The 26,269-nt window shown below is 38.5% G+C and overlaps 1 protein-coding gene across 6 annotated transcripts in view; it reads right to left on the bottom strand.

Moving 5' to 3' along the window:
- LOC122564772 (histone-lysine N-methyltransferase EHMT1-like) overlaps positions 1–26,269 on the bottom strand; it is a 142,846-nt gene that overhangs the window by 34,192 nt on the left and 82,385 nt on the right. For 5 of the 6 annotated variants that reach the window (XM_043719980.1, XM_043719976.1, XM_043719977.1 and 2 more), the window contains exons 9-17: positions 22,739–22,846; positions 22,349–22,494; positions 19,289–19,432; positions 16,904–17,127; positions 14,703–14,891; positions 12,045–12,127; positions 11,663–11,769; positions 10,747–10,869; positions 4,815–4,916 (exon numbers count right to left, since the gene is read on the bottom strand). In XM_043719980.1, the coding sequence (XP_043575915.1) occupies positions 4,815–4,916; positions 10,747–10,869; positions 11,663–11,769; positions 12,045–12,127; positions 14,703–14,891; positions 16,904–17,127; positions 19,289–19,432; positions 22,349–22,494; positions 22,739–22,846 (1,226 nt within the window). The remainder of the gene's footprint in view (positions 1–4,814; positions 4,917–10,746; positions 10,870–11,662; positions 11,770–12,044; positions 12,128–14,702; positions 14,892–16,903; positions 17,128–19,288; positions 19,433–22,348; positions 22,495–22,738; positions 22,847–26,269) is intronic. The other variant, XM_043719978.1, reaches the window with a different exon arrangement.

The raw sequence follows: 26,269 nt of genomic DNA on the forward strand, positions 1-26,269 counted from the left end.
TTTCCATCAACCACCACTCGCTGCCTTCTTTCAGAAAGCCAGTTTCTAATCCAAACTGCTAGATCACCCTCAATTCCATGCCTCTGCATTTTCTCCAACAGCCTACCATGTGGAACCTTATCAAAGGCTTTGCTGAAGTCCATGTACACCACGTCAACTGCCCTACCCTCATCTACACGATTGGTCACCTTCTCAAAAACTCAATGAGGTTTGTGAGACACAACCTGCCCTTGACGAAACCATGTTGACTATCTGAAATCAAATTGTTGCTTGCTAAATGATTATAAATCTTATCTCTTATAATCCTTTCCAAAACCTTTCCTACAACAGAAGTAAGGCTCACGGGTCTATAATTACCTGGGTCATCTCTACTGCCCTTCTTGAACAAGGACACAACATTTGCAATCCTCCAGTCCTCTGGTACTAAACCTGTAGACAAGGATAACTCAAATATCAAAGCCAAAGGCTCTGCTATCTCCTCCCTAGCTTCCCAGAGAATCCTTGGATAAGTCCCCTGGGCCGGATGGGATTTGTCTACTTCCACTCCTTCTAGAATTGATAACACCTGTTCGTAACTAACCTCAATCCTTTCTAGTCTAATATCTCGTATCACATTCTTCTCCTCAACAATATTCTCCTTTTCCTGAGTGAAAACCGATGAGAAACGTTCGTTTAGTACCTCTCCGATCTCCACAGGGTCCACACTCAACTTCCCACTTCTTTCTTTGACAGGCCCCATTTCTACCCTAATCATCCTTTTATTCCTCACATACCTATAGAAAGCTTTAGGGTTCTCCTTTATTCTATTTGCTAAAGACTGCTTGTGTCCTCTCTTTGCTCTTCTTAACTCTCTCTTTAAATCCTTCCTAGCTGATCTGAAACTCTCCATCGCCTCGTCTGAACCATCTTGCCTCATCATCACATAAGCCTCCTGCTTATTATTATTAACAAGAGATGCAATTTCGGTTGTAAACCACAGTTCCCTTACCTTATCACTTCCTCCCTGCCTAACAGGGACATACCTATCAAGAACATGCAGTATCTGTTCCTTAAACCAGCTCCACATTTCCATTGTCTGCATCCCCTGCATTTTGCTACCTCATTCTATGCATCCTAATTCTTGCCTAATCACATTATAATTGCACTTGCCCCATCAATAACTCTTGACCTGTAGCATGTACCTATCCCTTCCCATTGCTAAACTAAACGTAATTGAATTATGGTCACTCTCTCCAAAGTGCTCACCAACTAAATCAAACACCTAGTCTGGTTCATTACCAAGCACCAGATCCAGTGTGGCCTCCCCTCTTATCAGCCCTTCAACATACGGTGTCAGGAAATCCTCCTTTACACATTTGACAAAAACGGATCCATCCGACGTACTGAAGTTAAAGCATTTCCAGTCAATGTTGGGGAAGTTAAAGTCCCCCATAATGACCATCCTGCTCCTTTCACTCCTACCCAGAATAATTTTGCTAATCCTCTCTTCCACCACCCTGGAACTCTGCAGAGGCCTATAAAAAAAACTCCAAGCAGTGTGACCTCTCCTCTCCTGTTTCTAACCTCAGCTCACACTACCTCAGTACACGAGTCTTCATCAAAAGTTCTCCCAGCCACCGTTATACTATCCTTGACTAACAAGGCCACGCCTCCTCCTCTTTTACCACCTTGCCTGTTCTTAATGAAAGATCTAAACCCTGGAACTTGCATCCATTCCTCACCCTGCTCTATCCATGTCTCCGAAATGGCCACAACATCGAAGTCCCAGGTACCTATCCATGCTGCAAGCTCACCTACGTTATTTCGGATACTTCTGGCGTTGAAGTAAACACACATCAAACCACTTTGCTGTCTGCTAGCACATTCCATTGACCCTAAAATCCTGTCCCTGTCCTTCCTACTCTCATCCTCCTGTGCACTACAACTACACCTCCGGTTCTCATCCCCCTGCTGAGCTAGTTTAAACCCACCCGAATAGCACCAGCAAATTTCCCACCCAAGAAACTTTTGAAACTTTAAAGACGACATGGTAGCTCAATGGTGCCTTACAGTGATGCCTTACAGTACCAGGGACCAAGGTTCAATTCCACCCTTGAGCAGCTGTCTGAATGAAGTTCGCACATTCTCCCCTTGCCTGTATAGGTTTCCTCTGGATGCTCCGGTTTCTACCCACAGCCCAAAAATGTGCAAGTTAGATGGATTGGCCATGCTAAATAGCCCATAGTATCCAGGGATGTGCAGACTAGATGGATATGGGTGATGCAGGATTACAGGGATAGGATATGGGGTGATTCTGGGTCGGATACGTTTTGCAGGGTGTGTGTGGACTCAACGGGCCGAATGGCCTGCTTCCACACTGTAGAGATTCTATGATTCTATATTTTGATTTAAACATGGACAATTCCTGAATTAAGTGTGTTTTGGAAGATTTTAGCTAAAGCATTTGTAGTTGCCTCAACTGCTTTGAATCTTTGGTAAAAATCATCCAGTCCTCAGAATTTACTCGTCGTCAGTGGCATTTCTGAGAGAGAAGTGCTTTCTTTCTCACATTAATTCAAGTAAGTTTTGGCTTATTATTAATTTCCCTACACAGGGTCAGCTAAAGAAACCCTTTCCTGTACTGAGAAGACTGTTAGAATTTCAGGACATTTCATGTATTTTGGGTGACCATGTGTGCAGGAGGTTGCTCCAGCTCAAGCTCCAGATTTCCAATCTTAAGGGACAGCTGGAGTCACTGCGGAGCTTCAGCAAGAATGAGAGTTTCCGAGATTATATACACTCCTTGAGATGGTCAAGAGAAAGGCACTGAGTAAAGAAAGGAGGTGCGTGGCCACTAAGAGCAGTTGTAAAAGCCAGGTAACGCAGGTATTATCTGGGTAAGTACCACTCAAACAGGTACTCAGTTTTAGAGAATGCTAGAAGTGACAATACCCTGAGGAATACAGCTAAGACTAGATCAACAATGAACAAGGGATTCAGCTGTTAAAATCAGACACTTCTGTAATTGCCATCATGAATCCCACTTGGTGGGTCATGTCTTGATAAATGAGGTATATCTTGGACTTTAAATAGCACAATCAGTTCATTATTATCCTAAATAACCTCTCTGGCCTGAAACACTAATATTTTAGTTGTGGAATATCAAACTGAAAAAATTAATTTTTCCAATTTTAAAAATATTTTACCTTTTCACTTATATACACTTTCAGTGTATATCCCAATCAATAATTTATTTTGCTCTCCATAAAAAGATATTTAAAAATGAAGCATAATCAGTGACTTTAGCTTGCTTGTTTGCTGTCAGAGTATTTTTCATTTATTTAGCTGCTTACTCTGCTTGATGAACCACTATTGCTGATGTCTGCAGGCTTGCTTGACATAGCGTTAAGGTTAGGAAAGGTGAAAGTTATGCCAGAGATTTGTGGACAGCTTTCTTTGAGATCAGTTGCAACTGCTGTCACAAAATCTGGGTCTTTATATTAGTTTCCACCTCTTTTATGGATGCTTTGACTACCAAGTAGAATTCCTGCTCCCTTAAGGTATTTAATGATTTGGTATTAACTATTAGATTTACATTTGACAATTTTCATATCTAAAATGCTTTTAACTTTGCAAATCAGTTACAAACTGTAGAAATACATTGCATACATAACGATGTTGTATTTGTGGTAGGAATGCCAAAACAAATTTACATTCAAAATTATAATTCGCAACAGTGTTTCTTGCCTTTTATACTAAATTCAGTAATACTTCTAAGTGTTAATAATTTTAACAATTATATTTGAATTTCCAATGTAGACGTAGGCATCATAATCTGCTAATACTTTGTAAAGATTTTCATAACATTCTAATTTTACAGTAGTCACAAAGCTATTCATGCTTTACTGGCCAAGTTACAATAAACTGCATGAAGTGCACAGCCCTAAAGATATCTGAAAATATATTTAAAACACATACCTCTATGTGAAAGAGACAGTGTTCCCATGGAAGCCATGAGTTTATATTGCAAAATATTTTTTAATTACATCCTAACTATTGCATTTAAACAGATTGACAATAAGTTTTACCATTTTTTTTTTAAAAACAGACTTTTTCTTCGGCTTTTACTTCTCCCACGAATTTTCAACCTTTTACACTTCAAAAATCACAACGTGAGCCATTACGTAGTGATATTAGTATCTCACCCCAATATCCAATCAGCTGATGTGCATCGACATTGAACATTGATCAAAGCAGAGGAGCCATCAAAGCCAAGAACAATGTTATGTTTATTTGACACTTAAATATGAGTACTCATAGTTTGGATCTCTGGATTTAGTTCCCCATTCCCTTATCCAGGAACATTAAGGAAACGTTTCGGTTTTAAATCAACAGAGGTTTGGATTACCAATCGTCCAGGAGTGTTTTGAAATCTAAAGAAAGTGACGATTAGCTGCAAGATACATTCTCAAGCAACAGAGGAGAAAAATCCGAAAGGTATTAAACCAAATTATGTTGTTTCTCAAATTCTTTGAACATTTCCAATAATTATAAAACTCGTGAAGATGGGGAGAGATGGCGTCATTGTGAATAATCAGGAGTAACCAATTCTGGGAATAAAGTCATTTTCTTTGCATTTGGCTTGGGAAGGCAACATATTTGGAGGATTGACCAATATTAGGACTGGGTGATTCAAGGCTGGTGGATGATGTAGAGAATCCTCCAGGACTATATCAATTAGATTTTATACCTCTAGTGGATGTTAGGGAACAAATATTTGATATCTAGTCTGTGGGACACACAAGTTATGACAATGTCACAAATATTTGTCTCACCTGACAGCTCACATCTATTAACCCCGTGGACAGAAGATGTACAACCACATCATAATGTCCCTTCTTGGCAGCCAGATGAAGGCAAGTTGAACCTTCAACATCCTGAGGAAAAAAGTTGGAATTGTGCTATTAAAAGTAAAATGTAGCATAAAAATATGTGCACAGATTAGTGTAATCTCAATCTTAGTCTAACAAATACCCAAGAGTGCTCAGCTACAGGCATTTCCAGCATCAACCAGTTTAGTTTTTTTAAGATAAGAAATACATCGACATATCACTGGGAGTGCATTCAGTTATTCATAAAATTTAAACCTGCCATGTATTTTCAAGTTACATTTATTTTCCAAAGCCAAAGAAATTAGATCCATATTACAGAGGAGGAAGTGCTAGATGTCTTGAAACACAAAGGTGGATAAATCACCAGGACCTGATCAAGTGTATCCGCGAGCTCTGTGGGAAGCTAGAGAAGTGATTGCTGGGCTCTTGCTGAGATATTTGTATCATTGATCGTCACAGGTGAGGTGCCGGAAGACTGGAGGTTGGCAAACGTGGTGCCACTCTTTACGACGGGTAGTAAGGACAAGCCAGGGAACTACAGACCAGTGAGCCTGAGGTCGGTGATGGGCAAATTGTTGGAGGGAATCCTGAGGGACAGGATGTAAATAAATTTGGAAAGGCAAGGACTGATTAAGGATAGTCAACATGGCTTTGTGGGTGGGAAATCATGTCTCACAAACTTGACTGAGTTTTTTTTAAATAACAGAGAGGATTGATGAGGGCAGAGCAGTAGTTGCGATCCAAATGGACTTCAGTAAGGCATTCAACAAGGTTCCCCATGGGAGACTGGTTAGCAAGGTTAGATCTCACAGAATAAAGGGAGAACTAGCCAGTTGGATACAGAACTGTCTCAAAAGGTAGAAGACAGAGAGTGGTGGTGGTGGTGGAGGGTTGTTTTTCAGACTGGAGGCCTGTGACCAGTGGAGTGCCACAAGGATTTGGATGAGAGCAGAGGTACAGTTAGTAAGCTTGCAGATGACACCAAAATTGGAGGTGTAGTGGATAGATTACAACAGGATCTTGATCAGATGGGCCAATGGTCTGAGAAGTGGCAGATGGAGTTTAATTCAGATAAATGCGAGGTGCTGCATTTTGGGAAAGCAAATCTTAGCAGGACTTATACACTTCATGGTAAGGTCCTAGGGAGTGTTGCTGAACAAAGAGACATTTGAGCTATGGGGAGAGGCTGAACAGGCTTGGGCTGTTTTCCCTGAAGCGTCGGAGGCTGAGGGGTAACCTTTATAGAGATTTATAAAATCATCAGGGGCATAGATAGGATAAATAGACAAAGTCTTTTCCCTGGGGTGGGGGAGTCCAGAACTAGAGGGCATAGGTTTAGGGTGAAAGGGGAAAGATACAAAAGAGACCTAAGGGGCAACTTTTTCACACAGAGGGTGGTACAAGTATGGAATGAGCTGCCAGTGGAAGTGGTGGAGGCTGGTACAATTGCAACATTTAAGAGGCATTTGGATGGATATATGAATAGCAAGGGTTTGAAGGGATATGGGCCGGGTGCTGGCAGGTTGGACTAGATTGGGTTGGGATATCTGATCGGCACGGACGGGTTGGACTGAAGGGTCTGTTTCCATGCTGTACATCTCTATGACTCTATCTGCAGGCTATGTAAGGCCAGTGAAGGCAAAAAGAGATTTGTTTAGTTACTCAAATAGGAGGTCAAGGGCCAATGACAAATGCAACCATTTTCAGTAAAGATTTGTAATTAAGTTGCATGGTATTGGTAAAATATTAATACATGCAGTTTTGAACAACAAATCATTTACACTTATTTCACAACATTCAACATCAATCCAGAGGTTATGCTTCCAATACAGTTTGTAGTTTTAAATTCAACCTCAACATTCAAAATAACAAATTATTCTGTAAGTCAAAAAATTAAGTTGCATTGTGGATCCAAGCCATTTGTTAAAGGAAACAGGACTTAAGTCTAACTTCAACTGGCAGTATCAAAGTCTCCTACATCGGCTAATTCTGAGAATCTTGCTAATTAATGTTAGGTAGCTTCAAGTAGTTTTAGTGGACTTGAGCTGGCAGTTCAAAACCATCCCTAATTGTGATTCAGAGGCCACACAGACAGCCAAATGTTGCTGCTCATCTTCCTGAAATTGAAGCTCAGTACATCTCCCATACATCTGAAACAGGACTGCTCGATTCCGATACTAGTTGGTGGAAATGAAATCACTGATGTTAATAAATTCCAAATTGCATAGAAAAGTTAGGTCCAAAGCAACTCATCCTGAACTACATTTCCTAGTCAAGAAATAAAACTGAGTGATTCTCACCCCACACCTATGTCTGTCGGCCTCAAATTTACAGACTGTGAAATTAATTCACACAACACTGCTTCACTGGTCTACCTTGCTTCCCTGGAGTCAGACAGCACCATGCGTTTCGAACTCTAAGGCATCCCTCGTGTTTTTGCTTAACATTGGTGCATTCTTTGCATGCATACAAACATGATATGAAGAAAGAGTCGATAAGTTGGTGTTATTTTCCTAAGGCAAAGGGAGGAATGTGACTGAGGTGTACAAAGTTCTAAGGGCGCACTGATAGAGTTGGTTAGAAGAAAGCTTTCCCTTTTGTACAGTGTTAATAAACAGAAGGTATAGTTTTAAAGGTAAGTAGATGGAAGTCTTGCAGAGGATTCAAGGATTAGATTTTTCACTTAGCAGATTGTGGGAATCTGGGACTCACTGTCCAAAAGGGTGGTAGAGGTGGGAACCTTCAAGACATTTAAGAACTATTAAGAACATTTGAAATGCCACTGCAAACAAGGCTGAAGTAGAAGCACTGGAAATTGGGATTAGAATAGACGAATATTTGATGACCGGCCAAAGGGCCTCTTTTCATGCTGAACTGCTGCCATCTTGATATCATGCACCCCAATCTAATACATCCAATTTTGGTATCCTGGTGCAAATGCAAGTTCTATCACATCCTAAATTGTCTACTCCTAAAAGGAACCTAAAGGCGTAAGCTGGGCCCCATAACAGTGTTATTTAAAAGATCAGATACTTGAAGTAAAATTAATGGATTGTTTTCTATTGAGTAGTACCCAAATGTACTATTCCTGAAAGTGACAGCCTGCACCACAAGATGGCGTACTGGTAGTACTTTCTACTTAGTGTGCAATACTCACCAATAATTAGAAAACTAGAACTGCACAGTGGGGAGCAGGAATCTGCAGCGCAAATTATTCAGATGAGGCAGGTAGGTAGATTTTGTGTCTCAACCACTTTCAAATAAATGGGTGCAATAATATCATTGTAACTCATTAACCCTGCACTTTAAATAAGGGCAACTGTGAAACACCCTATACATGATGCATTGCAGCAACTTGCAAAGACTCATTGTATCAGCCAAGAGAACCAAGGGTAACATCGGAAAACCACTAACTGCAACATCCTCTCCAAGCCACTCAACAGCTGAGTTGGAAGTATGTTGCCATTTCCTTCATCGTTGCTGGGTCAAAATCCTCAAAAATCATTTGCTAAGAGGACTGTGGATGCAACCATACATAACAGAATGAATGTAACTGCTTCATAGGCAGCTCAACATTACCCTCTTAAAGGCAATTACAAATTAGCAAAAAGATATTGGCCTACCTAGCAAAATATCTTTCCTCATCCCTGAAGAAGGGCTCATGCCCGAAATGTCGATTCTCCTGCTCCTTGGATGCTGCCTGACCTACTGTGCTTTTCCAGCAACACATTTTCAGCTAGCTAGCAAAACTCAATTCCCAATTTTTTTTTTTACATGGCATTACCAGAGGTCATATTCCAGCTTAGTTTTGTTGAGAATTGTCACTGGAATAATTTTCCTGTACTTTGGTCCCCTTACTTGAGAGGGATGTAGTTGCACTGGAGGTATTTCAGAGGAGGTTCATGAAATTAATTTCAAAGACGAGAGGTTTGTCTTATGGAGAGAGTTTGAGCAGATTAGGCCTGTACTCTCTGGAGTGTAGAAGAGCAAGGATATCTAATCCAAGTCTATAAGATGCTAAAAGGGATGAACAAAATAGACGTGGAAAGGAGGTTCCCTCATGTGCGGCAATTTAGAACGAGGGGTCACAGTCTTGGGATAAGGAGTTACAGATTTAAAACTGAGCTGAGGAGAAATTACTTCCCTCAAAGGGTCATGAATCCATGCAATTCAGTCTTCCAGAGTGCAGTGAATGCTAAGTCATTAAGTGATTTTAGGAGGAAACAGATTTTTAAAAATAATAGATTGAAGGCTTTTGAGAGCAGACAGGAAAGCGGAGTTGAGACCGAGATGAGATCAACACCCCACCATGGTCATTATCAAATGTTGGAGCATGTCCGAGTGGCTTAATTGCCTATTCCTGCTCCAAGTTCTTATATTAAAAAAGGACAGCAGATATCATACGCATTTTTAAACTTAATCAAACATCTACAAACCATCCCAAACATTAATCTTTTACTAGGTAATCATTATGCACCAAAACTATCAAAAGGAATTACAGGGCTCGTTGAAATAGCATACCAATACAACAATGATTTGTCCCATAGGTTCACAGATTGTTTTTTGTTACCATGGTAGCTGTGAGAAGTCCTCAAGGTTGCTTGTCAGTGAATTATAACCATATCCATGTTCTGTCTGACAATTTCTTTAAACAGCTAAATAGAGATCCTGGAGATACAATGCATCTGCATTAGTAATGGATAACATGGGAGTGCTCATCAAGCCCATCGTGTCCAATAAGCCATAATGTAAAGCTTTTGAGTATGAAAGCATTCCGACTGTGTCTTGTATGAGATGTGTGACATTGTAATTAAATATATTCTGATACTTCGCTTCCTCTTGGAAACAGACATATGTTCAAAGTTACCGTACTACTCACTGGCTCATGACATCTGACTATATGGTAACTGTCACACAAGACCAGTATATTTAATGATTGCTTAACTGAACAAAAACTAGTGTCAGTCTAAAAATGTCTGTCTACCATCAACAAGACGCATGTCAATGCTATCATAGAATGCTGTTCACTTGCCTGGTTAAGTACAGCTCCAACAAAGCTCAAATATTCAACATAATCCAGGACATAGCAGCCTGCTTGACCGGCACTTCATCTAACACTTTCAAACTTGCATTTCCTTCCTCACTGACATTGTGTATCACCTAAAGATGCACAGCAGTAATTCACTAAGGCTCCTCCAAAAGCACATCCTTAACCCAAGAACTCTATCAATTAAAAAGCCAAAGGCAGCAAATACATAGGAACACCACCTGCAATTCTGCTCAAGCCACATAAGATGCTGACTTGCCAACCCTTCACCATCACCAGATCAAAACCTTGGAACTCCTTTCCAAATAGTCATGTTGGTGTTCCTCAGCTGTAATAACTACAGCAGTTCACCATCACTTTCTGTTGGGGAATTAGAATTTTCAATAGCCAGAAAAGTCCACATCCCACAAAAGAATAAAAAAACCCAAGAAAGCACTTCTAATGGTCATCAGCAAGGAGTTAATAAGAATGCACAAACAGAAGACCAACAGTACTGAACAAGTCAGCAGATTCTCTTCTTTGGATTCTAGGTCTGAGATAAGCAGCCTTTCTTAAGTTTAGATATTTGGAGATATTTTCTAAAATTGGTGATGCTTAGCATTTATGGGAATTGGAATTTCTTTGGCAGTCTCTGCACAAAATATGGAAGTGAGGCCTCCAAATTCATTTAATTTGGGACCCAAGAACCACCAGAGACTTTAATCCATTAGTTTACATCCAAAAGCACGGTACTATAAACGGGTGCAACATTCAGGTTCAAGTTTAATTTACAAGGAAAATACAAGAAATTACTGAATACTGAAAGGTATCTTTCACTTTCAGCCTAACCTTGTGATCTGCTAGTGCACCTGCCTTCAAGAGGTATTTAACTGCTTCAAGTTGATTGTTCTCTGCTGCTTCCATCAGTGGGGTCCTCTGATCATCATCACAAGTATCGAGATTGGCACCAGCCTGCAAAAGAGGCCAACTTTATGATACAAATTGCAACAACGTTTCATTCTGAACAAAACTTTCAATTGTTATTAGTGAAAACAATAATCAGAATTACAACTAAGTTATTCAATGGATTCATCCCTCGCTCACTCAACTCTTTGCAACAATGTATTTTTACATTAAAATAGATGTAAAGAATAAATTAGAACAAGAATCACCACATTGATTGCAACGATTCAAGGTGAAATATCACCACCCTCTCATGAGCAAACCAGGAAGAACAATAAATGTTATCTTTGCTCACAAGATGAATAGTTCAGTATTTTTTTTTTAAATTGAGAACATTAACAAATTGTTGGAGAAGCTCAGTAGGGGTATCAGCACCTGTACAGAGAAAACAGTTTAACTGCTCTCTCTACAAAGCTGCTGCCAGACCTGTTGAGTTTCTCCAGAAATTGTAGATTTTGTTTCAGATTTCCAGTATTCGCAGTTCTTTGCATTATTGTTTACAATATTATAGGCTTGGCTGTAATGCTGAATGGATATAGTAATGCTTAAAAGACATTTGGAAAGTTCATGAAGAAGAAATGGAGGGAAATGGGCCAAGCTCAGGCAGGTGGGACTAGTTTAGTTTGGGATTATGGTCAGCATGGACTGAAGGGTCTGTTTCCATGCTGTATGACTCTATGACTATGAATTTATGGAGGTGGTTTTTCCCTTTCTTTTATTGCAGAATTATCCAGGTGAAACACGTACAAGATATAAGGAAAAGGACAAGGATTGAAAATTAACAAAATAAAACCATTTTAACCTGTACGAGCATATGGCAAATTTCCACGTGGCCTATCTCAGCAGCTGCATGGAGAGGTGTCCGTTTATTCTGGTGCTCAGCTCTAAAGTTAGGATCAATCCCATCAACTAGAGAAAAGATGATCAGAAAAAAGTAAGTACTCAGATAAATTTCTGTGTTCCTATGGTCTCAATTTATGGCCATTTATAGATCAGTACATTATAAAAGTAAAGATATCAAGGTGATTGCTATTCCCAGCTATAAGTTGGAGATGTAAGAAAATAGAGCAGGAAATTGGCTTTTCAGCCGATAAATCCCACTTCTTTAGAGCTGATGTGCACAAGACCCTTCATTTTAAATGTGTTTCATTTTTATATCCCAAATTTAGTGACATGAAACTTACCCAGCATTAAAAGCACTTTCTGCATCTCTCCTTGCTTAGCAGATAAATATAACTGCTTTGGGTGAAAACGCAGCTTCTTGGGTCTATACGAACAAAAATTAAACTTCATTAAAAAAAATGCAGCATGATCAGCTATTCTTTCATGACGAGGAGTATGGACAATATGGCAGCCTATACTGTGAAACCCAACATACACTCGCAAAGTAGCAGAGGATACATTTTGGCCCAAATTTCCCAAAGTTGAGCTCCCAATCTTAAGCATAATCTAAGAAATATAAAAGAGAATTCAGAATCCACTGCTAGTCTGTTGCTTTATTCGTAGGTTTTTGTTATCCAACTTACAATCAGCTCCACAACCAAAAGTTGACAGCCTAAGGACATTATGACTAACAATGGTCCCCAATTTCTCACCATAAGAGCCATGCATCTAGCTAATAGGAAACCACAGATAAATAATATTTCCTTCATCCTTCCTCGATCAGTGACACTTCAAATGTTAGGATTCCAATCAGATTAATAAACTCAATAGAGCCATAAAATCAAATTCAGAGGTTTTCCTGCACGCTTAGTGCCATGTTGAGAACATTTATTCACTAAGCTAACAAAAGATGCATCAAAATGTTAGGCTATTAACATTATGGAAGAAGTCTGCATCTTGCAAGATACAATGACCAAAACCTTCAAGTCAACAGGAATGGAATGGCAATCTCCAATGTAGACTGTACTCGCATTTCTTTCCACAGAACATTGAGACTTCGTGTTCAGCGGACAGCACTGCCATCCATGAAGATACTTATGAGGGATGGTAATAATGTACACAATCGCCAAGACTTTTTATAGCCCTTTTGTCAGCAGCATCAAGCACGTTGCATAAGGTCCAACAGGCTTGTAGTATTATGGACAGGTTTTAAAGTCCTCAACTATATAAAAGCAGGGAGGTACTTCTGAGGCTCTATAAGGCTTTAGTCAGACCACTGGAGTATTGTGTGCAGTTTTGGGTCCCATATCTCAGGAAGTATGCACTGGCCCTGGACTATGTTCAGAGATGGTTCATGAGAATGGTCCCAGGATTGAAAATCTTAACATATGAGGATTGTTTGAGGACTCTGGGTCTATACTCTGACTTTAGAAGGTTGAGGAAAAATCTAATTGAAGCTTACGGAATACTAAATGGCCTGGACAAGTGGATGTTGGGAAAATATTTTCATTGGTAGGAGAGACTAAGACCCGAGGGCACAGTCTGAATAAAGTGAAGACCTGTTAGAATAGAGATAAGGACAAACTTCTTTAGCCAGAGAGTGGCTATTCTATGGATTTCATTGCCACAGAAGGCTGTGGAGGCCAGGTCATTGTATTTTAAGACTAAGAGAGATAGGTTCTTGATTGACAAGGGGATCAAGGATTACAAAGAGAATGGGATTGAGAAACGTATCAACCATGACTGAATGGCAGAGCAGACTCAATGGGTTGAATGGCCTAATTCCTGCCTTATGGTCTTTAATATTTTTAACTACTTTTAATCTTTCAAAACCTTTTAGGCTGCTTTTATGACTTTGCATAATCTTTAAATAAATGTGCAACATCTTGTCATGAATTTAAAAAACATACTTCAAATTAAATAAATGGTAAAGTGTATTAAATTAATTGCATTCTAAAATTATTTCTCTGCACAATAGATTGAAAGTAGACAGCAGCTGTTATCACATGCAATAGATCTCAGAGCACATTGATTTTGTTTGGCATTACTGAAGAGACTAGGCTTGCAACAAGGGCTAATTACGTGGTGATTGTTTCAGAGAGTGGGAAGTAGAGGTATGGCTGTGGCTGGGTGGCGTGGAGCTTGGGTGCTGAGTCAAGGGTTAAGGTGGGGGAATATGAGTGGAAGGATGGATGAAGGTTTGTTAATTGTTTAGCAAGTCTACTTCGAAATGAATTTTGAATCCCCTTACAAATACTGCTCTGCTCTTAATCACACTCAGGGTCCTACACCTATGAATAACAGCATGACATCCTGAAATAAATGTCTGGGCAAGTTAAAGCATTTATTTCAGGTATAAAGAGCAGGATCAGTGTTAGACAAAGCCATAGAAAGGTCTGAGCTTCCCAGCTTTGCCCATCAGAAGTCTCAGGTATTTACTGCACAACTTTGATGGTGCCATCATGCAACAGTGTTGAATACCTCAAAGTTCGCTACAATATTAATCTTAAGGTCTAAGTCAGTGCAACCTAACTTGAGAAATTGAGGATTATTTTTGCATTTATTGATTTTGTTTTAATGAGCAAACATATGGAAGTCAAACAATTGGTGCTTGTTGAAATAAATTAGAGGAACTCATCAGTTACCCCCAACTTGTAGGTTCCAGCTATGCCAAAAGAACAGGATCATGCCAGTTCCCTAGATGAAAGTACAGGATAGACATGCGAGAAGACATCGTATCAACCTGCAAATGCTTAGATTTTCAGTTAGCGTTGACAGTGCTCTGCCTGAAGGAATGGAGTCCACAGAAGGTTAAGAGAAAGCAAATATATTAACTCCAAAAATTCTGATGTGAAGTTAACTTTTTTCAAATTTTTATTTTTACTAATCCAATGGTTCAAAAAGAAATGGCTCTTAATTAATCCTTGTTATGTTGTAAACATTTACTTTTTAATGCTTACCTCTCTGTATCAAGTGCAATAAGAATGCTTTCCATGGTCTCTTTCCCAGGGCCAGTTGGCAGTCCTGTAGTTGACATGACTGCTCCCGATTTCAACGTAGTGGAAAGGCTAGAGGTATCTGAACTATCAGCTATTTTGGAGATAGCACTTTCAGGCTTGCTTTCCATTGACATTCTTATCCGAGCACTGCTACAAAGATTGTTTGAAAATTACATAAGCTGACAAAAGTTAATTCAGGTTCCAAAGATCATTCACTCATTAACTGAAACTTCTACCATTCAAGTTATGAATGAACTTAACGTTAAAGTGAATTAATTAGCTTATTCACACAAAAAAAACAAATTACTTTATGAATATGCCTCATATTACAAATAGACCTCAAGGTAAAACTTGATTTCTTTACTAAAGAAAGTATTTTTAATATAGACCTATCCACTAATTTTCAAGACAACCAAATACTCATCATTCTCCCACTATTATTTCCAGAAAGTGACAAATCAATTACAGCAAAACTAACTATGCATTACATTGAACAAGGCTCTCATTAAAACCTTGAAGTAGCAAGCCAAGTAATCTGCTGATAAAAGCGAGAAATTGATTAATTCAAAATTAATAGAATATCTAAGATACAGAAGACAAAATAACCCAAATTAATGGATCTTAATGGAGAAAAGCAAACCTAAACATCTCCCAGGTGCATAATAAACCATCATATTAAAATGGAAGTTACTAAAATTAAGTCTTGCAATAATGAGTGAATGGCACGCACATTGGTTTTATCCTCAATCCAGGAATGATACCAGAACAAAGGTTTGGATATGAACATGCTCCTCAATGACACAAGAGTCAATAATCTGCATTTAGATGTAGAAATATAGCAAGTAGGACTAGGGGTAGGCCATTTGGCCCAGCAAGCCTTCTTCACCATTCAACATGATCATGGCTGGTCCTCTATCTGAATGTCACACTCGCATTCCCTCCCCATACTGCTTGACACCTATGGCTTCTATAAATCTACTTTATTCATAAATATATTCAGAGACTTTGCCTCCACAGCCTTCTGTGGCACAGAACTCCACAGATTCACTATCTGAGTGAACAAATTTGTCCTCATCTCAGTCCAAAATGGCTTATGACACCTCGTTCCCTTGGCCAAGGGAAACATGTCTTGCATTCAGTCTTTCTAGCCCTGTCAAAATTTTATAAGTTTGAATGAGATCCTTTCTCATTCCTATAAATTTCAGTAAATCCTCTTGGTATAGACCTGCCACCACAGTCTGGTGATTCTTCACTGCACTCCCTCTATGACAAACACATCTTCTATTAGGTAAGTAAAATAAAACTGCACATCATACTCCTAAGAACCCGTTCATATGTAGGAAGACTTCCTTGCTTCTGTACTCAACGCATGATGCAATGAAGGCCAACATAGCTGCATCTACATATTGGCTTTCAGTGACTGGTGTACAGGAAACCTAAGTCCTTTCGTACATCAATATTTCCAAACCTGTCACCAATTACTTTGCTACTCTGCTTTTCCAACTAAAGTGGAAAACTTCACATTTATCCAAATAAGGCATCAGCATGCATTTGCCCACTCAATTTAGATAAATCGTCTTTAAGCCTCTTTACATCTCCCTCACCATTCAAACTCCCACTCAAAAAGACCCATTTATATGTAGATCTATACCAGCATATTACCACCAATCCAACGTGCCCTGGATTTTGCATAATAAACTCTTCAATGTGACCTTATTAAAAACTTTGTGAAAATACACATCATCCATACATAATAATCATCTATTCTACTTCTACTGGTTATGATCTCAAAGATCTCCAGCAAGTTTATCAAAAACAGTATTCTTCTTTTAAAAAGTCCATGCTGATTTTGTATAAGCCCTTTGGTACTTTCTAAGTGACCTGTTATCACATTCTTTGGAGCAGACTTCAGCAATTTCCCCACTAATGATGGTTAGTTGGTGAGTAAACAAAAGTAAACACCATGGACTTTATTAAGAATTTTCAAATGAAATTTGTCTGTGTTCGAAGTCATAAACTGGAACTTGAGATTCTTTTAAAAATAAAAGTCAACAGTATTCATCAAGCTTTTCTCATCATCCAAATGTGCAAGATATAAATAGATCCCAAATGCTTGCAATTTGGTCAGTAAGAGCATTACCATCCAAGCAAAGATGGCCTACCTTGATGTAGTGGTATCTGCTTTTCCATTCACGACAACAATCTTCTCCTGTGCTGGGAGGGGTACCATAGAGGTAGTGTCTGCTTTTGCAATGGTAACTTCTTTTGCTTGAGTAGTATCTTCACCACAATGTGGACAGAAAGACAATCCATTCATATGAGATGCACAATTCTTGTGAAAGCGATGCGAGATGGTACTATCGGGCTGACATTCCATGAAGGTCCCCTGGAACAACCACAAATTTAATACATGCTTGTCATAACTAGTAAGCATTTAAAGTCAATTATTTCACACTATTCTGACCATTCATGATGCGAAATGAGTGAATGAGCTGACAGCGGTATGCTTATAGATCTCTTTATATACAAACAGAATGTTAAATGACAAAACTGGCTATCAATTACAAATGTTTGTAACTTCTCAATATGGGACACAACGTTCCCTAGTGCTTCTTTAACCAATTACAATTAAAGCAGAGAACTGATTAGACAAGAACTCAATTTTGAAATCAGGTTGCCCCAGTGATATTAAAATATCAACTTGACTTATTCTGCTGCACTGTTAGAGGATCACCTTCATAGTTTAAAAAAAAATCAAAATTCAATTATTTGTTTAAATGGAGCCTGAAGTATTGTAAACTGGTCAATAGACATAAGATAGTTTCACTTTAGTAATAAACGGATCCCTTCATATGAAAGGATGCAATTTAAGTATAGTTGAGATTGCAACCGTCCCACTCTCATCTGTGTTTCCAGGTAAATTAATATAATGTGAATTTTATGAGAAAGAAGATTCAAAATTTAATAAAAATAAAATAGCATTTCCTCCTCACTCATTCTCCCCCAAATATGAAGGAATTTAATTCCTATTAACGTATCTAAAGAACATAATCCAAAAATATAAAAATGGATCTAACAGTTGAAGAGCAATAAATAGCTTTGCTATTTCTGCCACTGTACATCCAATTCACTCAAATCCATCCCTAAACCTCCATGCTATTGGCTGGGTAATTAACAAATTTCCAACATACAAGAATCCTCAAGCTAAATGTTGATTGATTGCAGTGTTCAAAAATGCAGAAGTTCTTTGTTTCTTAATTTGTGAGGGATACTAGTGCTCAAAGTGCTCTCAAAATTGCCTGAAAAAAAGCTCCAAGTTTTACACACTTTCTGGTTATGAATTATGAACCTACATTATCACAGTGACCTTTTGGCTCACAAGTTAGCCTGAAATTGGAAACAGATCAATTATCTCACATATTACAAAACACTTCTGCATCTTCGCCTGACGTTAGACACATGATCGAAATTTTATCAGGAGCTTGAACAATTTGAGCCTTGTTGAGAGGGCAGCACTGTGGCTCAGTGGTTAGCACTGCTGCCTCACAGCACCAGGGTTCCAGGTTCGATTCTAGCCTCGAGCGGCTGTCTGTGTGGAGTTTGCACATTCTCCCTGTGTCTGCGTGGGTTTCCTCCGGGTGCTCCGGTTTCTCCCACAGTCACAAAGATGTGCCAGTCGGGTGAATTGGCCATGCTAAATTGCCCATAGTGTTAGGTGCATTAGTCAGGGGTAAATATAGGTTAGGGGAATGGGTCTGGGAGGGTTGCTCTTCAGAGGGTCTTGTTGGACTAAATGAAGTGGTTGGGATGGTTAAGCACAAGTTAAGAGAAGACACAGCAGGCAATAGTGAGATTAGTACATCACGAGTCTCAGTGTAAAGTGGGTATAGTAGCAGCGGCAGAGTGACGGTCAGATATTGGAAAGACAAGTGAAGTTGTTCATTTTCTTCTTCCTACAATGCTGTGGATTCCTCCAGATGATAGACTGCACTAACCCAAATGATGACAACACAGACGAGGCTGACTCTGGTCTTCTAGCCTCCACTGCTGGTTCTGGGAGGAAAGGATGCCCCAACTCTGCAGCACCCCACCCAGAAGTGGAGTGCCAATTTTCCCTTCTCTACCGTATTCATAGTAAATATCAAGTACCGTGCACACAGAATCAGACTAACAATGCGTGACTAGGTGAACAGTGCCTTTTAAAGATAGTACCGACACCAGGGATACCACTCCACCCCAGGATATCCCAAAGATGGTAGATTGTTCCAGATATGGAGAGCAACCGAATCAAGCTAGAATCAGATAAGAGGGGCACCAGAGAGAGGTAGGTAGGTAGTAGATAATGAGCAAAGTTTGTTAAAGTGTGGCAAGAAAACCCACTAGACCTGGAAAAAAACCCTCCGCAAAACGCAGCAAAACTGACACTTAGCCAAAAGGCAAGATTCAGCCTATTATTTTAGTTTTACCGTCAAAAATCAAAGTATGCAATCAATATTTTGCATCTTAATAGTTGTATATATCTACTATAAGGAATGCTCTACACTTACAGCAGTGCAGAAGTATCCACAGCCTGGGCAACACTGATGTTTAACCATTCGGGATCTGTGGTCCTCACATAATACCATTAGCTGCACCTTATTGGAAGGTCGCATCATCTCTTCTTTAATCACGCTGTTAATACAGCTACTTAGCTGAAAGAAATATTTAGTCAAATTAGAGCTATTGATTTATAGATTTTGGACATCCATGAACTACGTTTTATCTTTCCCAAATTTTTACCATATTTTTACTCTGATTTGGATGCACAGTACCTGCATTCTATCAAATGGGAGTCCTGAAGGAATGCTGCACTTTTGCTTTAAACTGAGGAACTGACCTTCAGATGAAGAGATCAAATGGCAAATTTTGAAAAAGAAGAAGAATTTTCTCCAGTGTCCTGGTCAATACATCTCTCAACTACAACCACTAAAATAGATTGCCTGTTTTGGCATCTCGCTGATAATTCTGGGACCTTGCTGTGTGCATACTGACTGTTGTATTAATTATATTACAGCTTTAATTACACTTCTAAAGTACCTTAATGACTGCAGTACAATTTAGAACTTCTGGAATTTGTGCAAGGTGCTTTGTAAATGTGCGACTTTTATTTATTTTTCTTTTGTTCTGCTCAGTGGATTAAACTACAGGAACACAGGAATTAAGAGCGGGAGTAGGCAATTCAGCCCTTCAAGCTTGCTCTGCCATTTAACATGATCATGGCTGATCTTATCCACAACTCAACTCCACTTTCCTGCCTGCTCCCCACAGCCTTTGTCTCACTGTTTATCAGAAACATTAGTTTCCATCTCAAAGCGGTTGATTAATTCTGCCTCCAATGCACTCTGGGACAGTGAGTTCCACAGATTCACAACTCTGAGAAGTAGTTTCTCCTTATTTCAGTTCTGAACCTACCACCTCTCACTCGATATCCATGACCCCTTGTACGAGACTGAACAGATGTTCCCCCTTGTGGGACAATGTCCACCTTATCAATTCCTTTTGGCATTTTATATACCTCAATCAGATCCCCTTCATTCTTCTGAATGCCAGTAAGTACTAGTTCAAGCGAATCAACTGCTTGTTGTACAACAGCCCATTCATTTGAGAATTCAACTTGGTGAACCTCTTCTGAACCGCCTCCACTGCCACCACATCCACCCTCAAGTGAGACGACCAAAACTGAACACAAAATTCCATGTGTGGTCTCACCAACGTCTTGTATAATTGTAACAACGTTCTTTATTTTCATAGTTAATTCCTCTTGCAACAAATGCCAGGATTCCATATGCACTTACTATATACTACACCTACATATCCAATTTCTGCAATACATGCACAAAGATGCCTAGAACACTCTGCACTAATGTATTTTGAATTTGCTTCCCATTTAAGTCATAATTTGTCCTTACATTTTTCTGGTAAAAATAGACAACTTCACATTTATCCACATTAAACTCCATTCTCCTAGCCTATCAATATTCATCTGTAAGCTCTATCTCCTCATCACGGGCTGCTTTCTTACTTATTTTAGTATCACCCATAAATTTTGCTGTTATGCTCCATCTCTGCTTGCAGATCATTTATACAAACTGTAAACACTTGAAGTCCAAGAACTGAACCCTGCAACACCTCACTAGTTACTGTTTGCCACTCAGCAGCGAAGGACCCATTCACCTTGACCCTCTGCTTTCTATCAGTGAGCCAGTCCTCTATCCAAGCCAACAGTCTACCTTTAACCCTCTGGGATCTAACCTTCTGGATCAGTCTTTTATGCAGCACCTTGTCAAATGCCTTGTGGAAGTCTAAATATACCACATCCACTGGATCCCCAATATCCATCCTGGTGGTTACATCTTCTAAAATCTCCAACAAGTTTGTTAAACACAACTTGCCTTTCATCAAACTGTGCCAGCACTTGTGAATTGAGCTTTGTTGTTTTTAAAGTGTTCAGTTATCTCCTCTTGTATGATTGATTCCAGAAATGTCCCCCCTAGAGGTCAAACTGGCCCATAATTTTACATTTTTTGCCTATGTCATAAACCACCAAAGAGAGGCAAACACACAAGTTGAAACTTAATTCTGATAAATATCGATCAGTTAAAAGTACACAGGGCCAAAATGTTCTCTGCATGCCTAAAGTAACAAAACAAAAATCCTATTTATGATAGTTCCTTCAATCCTTTTTCTATTGTGCTACTTAAAAACCTGTTATTTTTGTTGGAGACACACTATGTACAAATTTGCTGTCTATAAATAAAAGCCTGCAAGTGAATGCATACTAAACTGCAATATTTTCCTAATCAAGTTTTGACATGAAACACTGAATTTGTAAACCAGTTCCACTCAAGTTAAATTTAATGTGCCACCTTAAATATTTTAAGTTCACTGTCCTTTGAGACTCAACATTAAAGGGGATTCAATCCAACAAGCCATTTAGATGAGCACACTTTGGAATGACTGAAAACAAGCACATGGATTTGATCAAAAATGCACCCAATCATTATCAAACCTGCTACAACACAGTGCACTTTTGTGTTTACAAAGACTACATGTGTAAGGAACATTCCAAAGAACAAACTGCAACAAATACTTATTTTTTTTTAAAATTTCATATTAGGAGAATATGCAGATGTTAAAGATATGGCACTATACTTTACAAATCAATAACCGATATACAATCACACATTTCCTTTCATTAAATTTAAACCTTTAATGAGGCTCCAGAAATATGATCAAGTAAAATAAATACTTATTCTGTCAGGATACGTTTATATACTGTTTTGTAAACTATTAGATTTATAATTTTCGTTGCTATTTGCTTACTCGTTTCATGGAGCATAGGGGTTACCGTGTTCAAAAGTTATATTGAATGCAATTCAGACATTATGAGAAGAACAAACATCCAGTGTATGTCCACCCATATGATCACTTTTCCAAACTTGTGCCAAATGCATCTTACATTTTTTTTAATTTCAAAAATATACTTTATTCATAATTTTTTTTATTATACACTAACTCAAAAGGAGCTCGGTCCTGCACACCTGCATATCAAGTCAAGTGCTTCTTACCTCTTCATCTATATTCTCAGTGGCCATACACTTATTGTTAGCCAGTTTAACAATCTCTTGGCTTTTTGGTGTTTCCATCCGACAACTACAAAGAGGTAACTCCTGTAGCTTATCTAGTTCCACTGAATCGGAACTTTGGGAAATGCCTGCAAAGAATTATAATATTAAAAAAGTTATACCAACACTTTTTTAGTAAGAATACACAGAAGCAAACACTGTTGATAACATTTATGCAAATCATGTAAAATGTGATTGGATTAAAGTCTCCAAGAATGTACATTGTGAAAATGCTTCCACCTGTCAAATTAAATTTCTGTATTCTGTGCTTAAGAAATAATTCCTATTTTACAAAACTTTTTAACACTTTAAAAATCTACAAAGCAACTTTACCTGTAGATTGTGAAGAGAACAGACCACCTGCAGGCAGATTCAATGAGCTAAGAGGCATCTCAGTATACTCATTATTATCTAACAGAGCTGCAGTCTCTGTTTCAGCACCTATAAATAATGAAGTTCACAGTCAGATGTTTATAAAGTACGTCAATCTTACGAAAGCCTGATTTTGGATGTGGTTCTACAAGATCTACATTTTATTATAATTAGACGTTTCTAAACATTTTGTCACCCAGAACATTTACTTTCTCCAAGTGCTGTTTTAACAGGTCTTTCAATTCTTAACATTTGAGTTAGGTCTGGAATTCAGGACTAATGATTAAAAAGCTTGAGATTGGTTTCTTATGTTTCAATTTTCTACTTTTTTTTACTGACATTATATTAGAACATACAGCTTATGACAGACACGTGGTTCTACCAACGTTAACTGCATTCATAATGAGATGTCAATCCATTCATAGTCAATAAGCATATTTTGTAAATGATAACACTTCATGAAGCAGGCAGATTTTTCAGACCTTCACTGAAATGTGGGCCTAACAGAAACTAAACCCAGGGAAAGGCAGCAATTCTGTATTATCACTGCTATGCTTGCAGCAAATGGTGCACGAGGAGTGTCGTTCAGGTATGTTGGTACAGAGCCAGCATGCTTGGTACTTAGTATCTGCATAGCACAAGCATTAGGCTGATAAAAAGATAAGTTTGGAGTAAACACCTCGAGTTCAGAGGTAATTTTCCAAACATTGTTCAATTCTGTGGGCATAAGAAGTCTCTAAACTTTAGTAACAATTTATTTTTATTTTAAAGCTAATCAAATACAGTGCCAAGATGGGAACAATGCCATCAATAAGACTAATGGGAACTTTCTGAATTCAGCCATGTCTGAAAGCCAATATTTAGAATCAAAAATCAAGCTAATTCATGAAGACCATTATTGCATAGGCATGCGTCACTACACTGTTTATGAGCTGCTGTTCATAAAGGCTGCTGCCATTGTTCTCGAAGTATAAGAGGCCTGTTAGTTCGTCTGATAGAGGAAATCATTTGCCAGTTTAACAAAAGGAGAATCTTGTCATTAACATTTCATTGCATGTTGGCAATTACTTACAGCTTACATTGATATGATAGTCAAAATTCCAGAGACTTTAAGGAGGGCCACATGTCAGGTCCAAATCCTTCAAGACCCTAAACTGTTATGCCCACAAATCCAAATTATGTCACCCTGGTGGGTACTGCTTATGGCATTCTTCATTATTAACTCTTTCAAATCCATGTATATCATCTCTGAAGTGTCACTGGACCTGAAATGTTGACTCTGCTTTCTCTTTACAGATGCTGCCCAGACCTACTTAGTTTCTTCAATAATTTGTTTTTGTTCCAGAATTCCAGCATCCACAGTTCTTTGTTTTTGGTACAGCTCTTCCCAAGCTTTTATTTTAATCATACATTTATATGTTGCTGACAGACATCTGTTTACTGCTACCATAATCTTCTCCTCACTCCATTGAATTTGTAAAGTCAATCTGGAAGTTTTACCATTTTCTTGAAAAATGATCTCTTTAGACTTGCAAGAGTGGTTGTCACTGAGTGGAAAACCGGTGTCTTTTGATTTTCTTTCTGATGACCTGAAGTCTGCAGGTCTCTTGTAAGATCATGTTCATCACTGGATTCATGCTAGTCAATCAATGATGGATGATTAACCTGCAGTGGGATAAGATCCCTGTGGTTCCTTCGTAGAACCCCTCTGGCAGTACGAGTAATATACAAACCTCATTGACTGAAGCTCCTTAGATGACTGTACCTTTTCTGTTCAGATCCCTGATACACATTTGTCTACCTGTCCCAAATATGACAACCACTTTGTAATACTTATTTTAGAGTGTGCCCTGCTGCATAGTGACCCACACAACTGGGTTATTGAAGTAGAAAATGCACAGCAGAAGAAAAGCCAAGTGTTTCTTTTGGCAAGCTAATATTTGTATCAATGGTCATCTCAAATTTTACCAGGGTGAATGGTACAATATTATCTCATAATGAGTCATGATAGTGTACAGAAGATAGTTAATAGTTGTCCTTACATTATTGTGATTTGGAGTCACAGGTAGACCATAACAGGTAAGGATGGCAGATTTCCCTTGCTAAAAGGACATTAGTGAACTAAGTGACTTTTACAACAATGATTTCATGATTATTCAATTACCTTTTTTTTCCAGATTTATTATTTGAATTAAATTTTCACCAACTCTTTAGCACAAGCTTGCCTCTTAATTACAAGACTAGTGACATTATCATGACATCACCAGCTCCCCTGCAACACTTCAATCATTTGGATCACTGAGGACATTCCTGGTTAAAGGAACTCTAAGTTCTGCTGTTTAACCTCTTCCATCTTTTGTATAAGACTGAAGCCAAAACATATCTTCCTACTCAAAGCTGAGAACTCATTTGTGAATCATGCATTGGTTTTGTAATATTTAGTATCTCCTATACATTGAGGAGTTGCTGAAATTTAGTCTGAAATACTATGCCGTCTGGACCACATATTTACGCTGTTGAGGGCTACAGTGTATCATGGCTCATTATCTGATAATCGGTTGTCACTTGTCACTATAAAATTTGAGAGATGATAGCTGATACAAATATCAGCTTGCCATAAGAACACTTTTTTTCTTCTATAAACTTTTCTGTTTCATTAACTCAATCAGGGTGGGTCATTATTCGATTACTTGTTTTTCTGAAACCATGTCCAACTTCTGAACATTTTCTCCCCACATTTACACTCCACCCTCCCTCCTCCCGCACCACCAAGAGTGGAAGAAAACCAACTATCAGAAAAGACAATCTGTCCCTCAAGCAAAAGCCTACACCCGAATGATTGCGACTGAATTGGGAATCTTCTACTGAGAACAATCAAAAGAACTCTGAGAAAGTCATCTCACTCCACTCTTATTGTTTGGACTCTTATCGACAGAATTTGTTCTTTCGTGCCAATATTTTACTCCCACGGTACTTCTGCAGAACAGTGTCTTGTCTGACCTGTTTGTGAATGAACGTATTTGTTGGGATTTAAAATGGGCATTGCTGAAGTTTGCAGGTTATTAAATAACAATCCATTTTAACCACATGCTTAAGGATGAATTATTTATAATAAATACTTTGTTTTCTTGTTTATCGATGAAACTGAGTGTTTCACTTTGATCTTCAATAGTGGTCAAAGTTGGACAAATTAACTATTATAGTCACTAAATCAATTGTGTATTCTTTTGTGAAGACTTGTGAAATAGTGGAGCTTAACATCCACTACACATTTCCTATTAGGGTTGTAAAACTCCTCTGTCAAAGTTGATCTTCTGTTATGATTGATCTGTATTGCTTCTGGACTTATGTTTCACTCATCATTTGCCTGACTTTCTCTAGACTCAAGCCTATTTTGGACAGTTAAATCATTAAAAAGTCTCATTAGTCTCATTCCTACAACAATTTTAATTCTGATGAATTCTAACGTAGAGTCACCATCAAAACTTTTTT

The sequence above is a fragment of the Chiloscyllium plagiosum genome, chromosome 30 (genome assembly GCF_004010195.1).
Source record: "Chiloscyllium plagiosum isolate BGI_BamShark_2017 chromosome 30, ASM401019v2, whole genome shotgun sequence".
Lineage (NCBI taxonomy): Eukaryota > Metazoa > Chordata > Chondrichthyes > Orectolobiformes > Hemiscylliidae > Chiloscyllium > Chiloscyllium plagiosum.